The sequence below is a fragment of the Lathyrus oleraceus genome, chromosome 1 (assembly GCF_024323335.1).
Source record: "Lathyrus oleraceus cultivar Zhongwan6 chromosome 1, CAAS_Psat_ZW6_1.0, whole genome shotgun sequence".
Taxonomy (NCBI): Eukaryota; Viridiplantae; Streptophyta; class Magnoliopsida; order Fabales; family Fabaceae; genus Lathyrus; species Lathyrus oleraceus.
Window position 1 is genome coordinate 332,469,026 of NC_066579.1, and position 8,124 is coordinate 332,477,149.

Genomic DNA, 8,124 nt, shown 5'->3' on the forward strand with positions numbered 1-8,124 from the left:
TTGTGATGGCTCTTATTCATAAAGGGGCCTCTTAAAACTTAAGATTCAGATACACTGAAAGTCGGTAATCTAGGGCCATAAGGATTCATCAAGAAGAGGTTTCTCATGTTTTAAAGTAATCATACGACCCTCCCCCGTGCCATATTCATCACATCTAGGTATATAAGGAAAACATCAAGCATGTCTCAAACCTAGAACTCCTAAGGACATGTCTACTAAGTACGTGGAAACACAAAAATACGCCAAAATCTAGAGATGGATTGACCAAAATATCCCTCATTTGATTAGTAAAGTCATGACAAGTAAGTATTATCGATCAAAACGTTGATCAGTCAACCAAGATCAAAGACATTGACAGGAAAACACATGACAAGTTATGCCCCAATGGACCAACCCCCGAGAGATACAAAAATAAGTCACGCCCCGACTTCATTAAACCTAAATTATAGGAAATTGTTATTGCCTGATCTCAAGGCCCAATTGGTTGTGATCCATCCCAATGAATATTCTTTTAGGAGCGGAGTAGCAAGAGACGTATGGATTGTCAGATTTGACGATCACAAGAAATTGACGTTAATACAATGATGTGAGGCAGATGAATCACCCTTTTAGAGTTGTTATCTACAATAAGGTTCTAGCATTGCGGAACCTAAGATGAACTTTCTCTAGAAGGACATGTGATTGGAGAAAATAATTGGAGCAACACTGTCAAATCATAATGCGAGTAATTTTCTAACATATATTCCCTTTTTTACAATTGCTCGCGTAGAAGGTTATAGTTCCTTGGAACTCTAGAACTCCACTATAAAAAGTCAATTAAGGTTTTACATCAAGATACACATTTTTTAACCCTAAATCTGACTGTCATTAACTTGGGTGTCACTAAGCAATAAAATTTAAGTTCTTGAACAAAGAAAAATAAAAACATACAATAATAAACCAACTGAATATGGAGAAAGCCTCTTCACAGTGCATGATAGTCGACATAACTAGGGTATATATACTATATCGACAGAATTGGAAGTTTCGAATGTCTAGATGATATTATATGTAATCCTAAAAAATTACAAAGGAAACCCTCGACTTGATCTCACAGAACTAAACTTAGGGTTGATTGTTCCAGCTTGGACACAAGTCTAAGAATCGGCCATGGTCTAACCGAAATATGAAACTTTCTAAAGACTACAACTTTCTGAGAAAATGGCGGCCCTCCGATCAAGAAAAAAGAGAATTTTGACGTTGATTGATGTGATGTTGGGATTGATGACGTCAGACTAAAGACGACACTTTTTCATCTTTGGTCCAATCATAAATAATTCATAAGAAAGTGCCTAATCAAAGCCAATAAAAAAACATATATCACATGGTGAAAAATATTCAAACAATTGTCCTCGATTGAATAGTTATTCTGCACAGAATATTTAGATTCCCAAAACCCTAAACCGTTATAATAAAAAGGAATATAAGACATTAAATCAATCTACAAACTTTTATATTTCAATATTTCTAACTATCGAAGATTTAAGTTCCCTATCTTAGAGTAATTCAGCATATATCCAAACATCACCTTAAATATGAAGCACTTGTCACCCAATTAACCAATATCCATAAATCACATTAAATATGAAGCACTTGTCACCCAATTAACCAATATCCATAAATCACCTTAAATATGAAGCACTTCTCACCCAATTAACCAACTCAACTCTATGCGTGATCAAAAGTATGTTGATATATTAACCAACTCAGTTTCAATTTGAAATAGGGAAAAGATATGTTCCCACCATGCTATTAATTTTTTTTTATAATTCATTCTACTTAGATTTCTGTGTCAACAACATTTTGTCTTATAATCATATACGGTATAGATATGGTGTATGAAAATGCAGTGTAAAAATAGCATCTCTTTAAAATAATGTCATTATGACATATCGTTTAATTTTGTTTTGTTCTATTATTGCATACGTTTCGTCTAGTTGCTTTTTCAAAAATTCATTAGGAAAAATATTATAATTATTTTTGTTTACTTTTTCATATCTTTTTAGCCTCTCCCGATCATCCGGTGCCCGTGATTTGTGCTTACGTCTTTTGACCTTCAAAATACAAGGGTCTGGCAATTCTGCAATTTTAAACTAGTTTTACAATATTATTGTTTTGTGAATATATATATATATATATATATATATATATATATATATATATATATATATATATATATATATATATATATATATAAAACAACTCAAATCCAATTTTTTTACAATGAAATATATAAACATGTGAACAAACTCATAATTTAATAACATAAAATAATTATAAAAAAATACTTATAAAAAAATGACAACATCAAAATAACAAATATATCTATATGAATCTCATTATTTACCTGAAAATTATTTATTTAGATAAAAAGAAGTGAAATTTGCACATAGATGATTTTAGTCACACACATTTCGCATGGGAAAGAGAATACCTCAATACAACCCGAACATCACTGAAAAATATCGTGTTTGTGTCTATTCATATTTAATTATTTATATTTTCAAATTATTACTTCAACACTTAAAATTATATTTAATTTATTTATATTCTTAAATTATTTTCAGCATCATCTATCACTGCCGTGTTTGGTTTCCATGCTTAAGGAGATTAGGGTTTGGTGTCCGTCGTAGTCTAGTGGAAGTTACTACATGTAAATGGTAAGGTTCACACCAAACCTTTGAGTCATCAAAATCTACCTCACGTGGAAAGATTTGTTTTTTTATCGATTCAATCATCCAAAATTTGAAACGAGAACCACAAATTTTCACTTGAAAGAACCATTGATTTTCGTTTTCATTTCGTGAATTGGAGGAGCTTTATTCCTCTTATATACTAGTATTGGGTTATTCAATAGGTCAAAAAAATTATTAGGGCAGGTTTGTCGACACCAATGAGTTAATAGTTGGACCACAATGTTAACAGAAAATCCCAATGCAAAGAAAACAACATGGAATTAACAGGTCTCAAAATAATGGATGTATATGAAGATTGAATGACCCAAAACAGAAGAAGCAGAGCACTTGAATATACATGTCCAAAAAGAAACAGATCAAGATCCACGAGCATAAGCACTGGCTATGCTTTCCTGTTAAACAAAAATCAAGAAAAGCATTGTGCCTGAGTACTACAATGTTGTTACAAGCTTTAGCCCAAATGAAAAACAGTTACATTTTACCTAGGAACTGACTACAGGCTGTGACCAATAAATTATCAGAATAAATAATATAATAGAACAAACACATGCTTTAACAATAATATACAGGGGAAAGAAGAACTAACTAAGAAACTGAAAATCATTTCTTTGAACGTTTTTTCGGTCGCTTATCTTTCCCACCACTTGCACTACTTTCCCTTCCGCGCTTAACGACATTGGTTTCCGATTTCTTTGGAGGTCTCCCAACACTCCGCCTCGACTGAGAGCTGTGCTCAATATTCTTATTCCTCTTATCCCCTGACCCTGATCCTCCTCCATCGTCATACCTTGAAGATCTTTCTTTCCCTTTCTCCCCTTTTCCACTGTTCACTATTTTCTTCTGATCTTTCATATTAGAACCACCTCCACCACCCTTACTGCTGCCACTACTTCCTCCTCCACCACTACCACCACTTCTCATCACCTCCGCTGATGCATTTCGCTTTATTCTCTTCAAGAAATCGGCGGCTGCGTTCTTCTTCTTGTCTGACACCCCTTCTGCTTTGTTCTTATCCAATTTTGGGGTCTCAACAGGCTTGTTTGCTGAGGACCCTGTTTTATGTGTGGAGTTAGAGAGTGGTTTCTTATCGCCAGTGTTACTGTTGTGGCTTTTGCTGCTTCTTCTGCTTCTGGCTCCAGTGACAGGCTTTTCCTTGGCCTTGGGAGGCTCGTCTTCGTCTGTCTCAGAATAACTCTGTTTCAAGGTTGGTTTGGTATCTGAAGATGATCTTTCCTTCTTGTCATTCTGGATGGACTGATCACCCTTTTGGCTAAAGGTGGATGTGGACGGTTTAACTGAGATTGAACTGCGTTTGCGGCAAACTATGATAGGAGCAGAGGATTTGTGCTTGGGAAGAACAGAATCTGGTTTGGATAATGGTGGGTTCGGAGGAAGTGAATCGTTCTTCTGTGTGATAGGGTCAGACTGTGTTCGGCTGCAGCTTCTCATCTCAGCAATGACAAGGCGAATCAGCTGCTGCGCCGCGCGTGATTCGGTTGAGTCATGATGGAAGAAAACAGTGGCGTTGGTGAAGAGGAGGAGGAGGTCACGGAAGAATGTGTTAGTGCATGAGGAATAGTGACCCTTTTGGAGTCTCGAATGTATGGTTTCCAAGTCCAGGTGCTGTCTCACAATGTCTTTGTATCTATCCAAATCCTGCCACCAAAAAACACAAGAAATATTTTTTGCAAAATGTTCATAATTTCAGGGGCATGTCCAGTTTACCATACCCAAAAGGCACATGTAAGACTTTGCTTTTTATAGTTTAAACGAGAAACGACGTGCAAAGGGACAAAGAAGAAATGAGCTCAAAAAAGATAGGGCCCATTTTTAATTCCACTATCGGTCTGATATTTTTTATATTAAATTTGAGCATTGACAGCATTAACAGCATATAACGTTTCCATCTAACGCACACTTTTTATTTGACCAAGACATTGAGGAAATGATAAATTCTCGTGTTTTTTGAAAATGAACGTTAAGGCATAATTTAACAAAACATCAAGCTATTTCACAAATTATTATTAATACAAAAATTTAAAAAAATAAAACTTATTAATATTAAAAAAAATTTAAAAATTATGTCAAACTCAAATAAAATAAAATGTGACGGAATGGGAAAAAAATAAATCTACTTAGTCAAGGAAATAGGCGTTCAAATTTATTTTCAGAAAAGACACAGGTGGATGATTACGACTTATGAACAAACACATCACCACCGCCAGGCATAATAAAGGGGAGTATTGATATTTTCGTCAGGTTTAAGAAGTAGCAATAATTTTGGTTTTAATGTCGAAGAAAATAATTTTGGATCATATTGGATTTTGTAGCAGCCCAAGATTAAACAAGCTCTTGGGCTTCGGAATTTGGGCCGTGAAAAATCTTTACCCACTTTGCATGTAGATGCACCCAATCCTGGACTCACAAGATGCACATGCTTTTTACTAAACTATAATTTTAATCATTCTGCTGCTAAAATAAAATTAAGAAAAAATCAACGTTTTCCTTTGAAAGAAAATCTAGATAAAATTTTGAGAATCAACTATCTATTTAACAATAAAATTTAATTAGTATTTAACATCAGAAAAAGGTTCAATCATATCTTATTACTCTCCGTGTCCCACCATGATTCATTTGCAAAATAAGAGTGTTTCAAATGAAATCCATATTTCAATTTGCAATATAAATTAATTTTTTTTTAATTATATTTTTTTATTATAATGAATACTTTCGTTAAAATATTTATGCACTTTGTGAAATCATCAAACAGGGTCACTTGTTCTCGTTGTGAGATAGAGTGAGTAATATATTAATTTTTATATTCTAATAAATATCAAGTAGTTTGATTCACGCATAAATTAAATTATCTCACAATATACATCAATTAAACTCTTAAGAATAATATATAAAGAAATTATATATTCCAAATAATATTTTAAAATTATTATAATTAAAAAATATTTGTGAACTTATTGACATTTATATTATAATAGTACATTTTATAGTATAAAGTAATTAACATTATAAAAGAACCTTTTCTTTTTTTATATATAAAAAAAACATTTTTGGATTGTTGAAAAAAAAATACTAACAAAGAATAGAGATAGAGCCTTACACAAAAATAACGTTTTCGCCCATATGATAATATGAAATGTTTTTGAATATATAAACATAATTATTTTAACGATTTCATTGTCCTCACAACTTTTGTCCCGGTAAGAAATTTAATATTGTATCCAATTAATTTTTGTTAAGTTTTATTTTACGAATTTTCAAAACTTTTAATACGATAATAAAAATAATAAATGGATTACTTTGAAGTGTATATTAAAAATGTATAATTTTCAAATTTTTGAAAAAATTTGAAATACCAAATTAGTCCATGCATAAGAAAAATTGTAGTACCTGATTTTTCTCGAGACGGCGCTCAAATAATGAAAAATTTTCATGTCTTTTAATCATCTCCAAGACGTCAACCAACGGTTCCGATTTCACCATCGCTACTACGTCCTCGTTCTCTGGCAAAACTTCTCCGCCCGAAACCTCCTTCTTCCGCCGCGACTTCCTCGATTTCGCCAAACTCGAAGAACTCTGCACCTCGCTGCTTTCCCTCGTCCCTCCCTCCTCCGAGTGAGTCACAGAGTCATGCAACTCGGACGAGTCACCCTCCACCTTCCTCTCTTCACTCGGAGGAACCGACTCACACGTAAGAACTTTAGCCTCGTTATCATAGCTTCCGTTATTCGATTCCTCTTCAACCGATTTTTTCTTTCTCGCGGTCTGATCCGGTTCTTTCAAACCGGAATGAACTGGAACCGGACCGGGTTCTATTTTTACATCAACCTCACCGGTTTTCGCTGCATCGAACCTCGAACCGGTTGAGTTCGACTCATTAACCGATTGATTGTCTCGGTCCGATTCATCCCCTGTTGTTGGTAACACCTTATCAGTATTAGTTGTGCTTTCGTCAAGCCGGCGAATATCCGGTTCTGAATTCGCTGGTTTAGCCTCTTCCATTTCTCCACCGTTTTTGTCTTTTTCCGACCGCTCTTCCTCGCCGGTAACCGCCAGATCTGGTTCTTTATCTTCTTCTCCGTCATTTTCCTTCGCTTTCTCTTCCTCCAACTTCTTTACCTGCAACTGCAACGACCTTGAAAAAGATAAAAGAACTAAAATTAGATCTAAAAAATAAATAAATAAACTAAAATAAAGTATTATAAATTTCTAGAGAGAGAAAATTATTTATGTACACAGAGAGATATATACATATAGAGAGAGAAACAGAGAGATTTACAAAATGGAGACGTCGCTGCGTTGGACATCACGCCGGAGCTCAGCAACACGTTGTTTCCGCAATTTGTCAAGCCAGGGGACATGATCGGAATTGATGGCGGCGGCGTCCCCATTCTGTTGCGGCGGAGGAACGTCGTCTGTGAATCGACGGCTTAGATCGTGAAATTTTTGTTCGCAGTGGTGTGCGGTGGCGAGGAGCGTGGGGCGGTTGGTTCGTGACTGGACCTCCATGGCGACTGTGTCCCAGTCTTTGAAGCCATGGCGGTTGACGGCGCAGGCTAGTAAAAGCTCTTCCCACGTGCCCCAAGCATGGTGTTGGTGGTGGTGGTCTTGGTTTAGGTTTTTGTTTTGGTTTTGGTGGTTTTCCATATCATATGAGAAAAAAATGAAATAAAAAGAGATTGGTTTTCATTTAACCATAAACTGCTTCTCCTATGAGGACCTTCTTGCTTCCTTTTCTCACACCTCTTAATTTTATTTTATTTTATTTTCAAAAAATAAATAATAATAATAATAATTTTTAATTTAAAAGGATGGTAATTACATAATTAAATCTTAAATCTAACATGTTATATAATTATTGTTTGGTCTTACTAGTCTTTATGTTGGTGTTGGTGTTAATTTTGTTTTGGGAAAATCTTGAGAGTTCATGAGATAAGAGGGTTTTGAATTTTTATTGTTGTGTTTGTTTGGGTTGGGTGAGAACTTAGAAAGGAATGGTGTATGTTTGGAGTGTGAAGTTGGTGTGGTTTATATGTATGTGTGTTGTAATAATGTAATGTGTCAATCTTGTAAAAAAAATTGTAATGTGCCAACACTTTGCACTATTGTCTTCGTTGTTGTTGTGGTACACGGGCCTGATCCCTAAGGCGCTTTACTTTAATTGAATTAGTCACGAAAGTGAGTTTGAGGGTCTGGATTTTCTTGTGAGATACTGACCGCAAAATTTAATTTTCCCTATTTCTCCTTTGAGTTTTACTTAAATATATTTAGCTTAGGATTCTTTAGGAGATTAATATAACTTCCCCTGTTTCTCCCTTTGAGTTTTCCGTAAATATTTGGCTTGGAATTCTTTAGGGATTGCTATTTCCATCTT

The 8,124-nt window shown here is 34.7% G+C and overlaps 1 protein-coding gene across 1 annotated transcript; it reads right to left on the reverse strand.

Annotated features, from left to right (window-relative positions):
• Positions 1 to 3,035: 3,035 nt before the first annotated feature.
• LOC127134294 (uncharacterized) lies at positions 3,036 to 7,764 on the reverse strand. Its single transcript, XM_051061793.1, has 3 exons — positions 7,030 to 7,764; positions 6,141 to 6,885; positions 3,036 to 4,391 (listed from the first exon to the last, which is right to left on the reverse strand). Exons 1-3 carry the CDS (start codon positions 7,395 to 7,397, stop codon positions 3,336 to 3,338), a joined length of 2,169 nt encoding a protein of 722 aa, XP_050917750.1. The 5' UTR covers positions 7,398 to 7,764; the 3' UTR covers positions 3,036 to 3,335.
• Between the last annotated feature and the right edge of the window lie 360 nt (positions 7,765 to 8,124).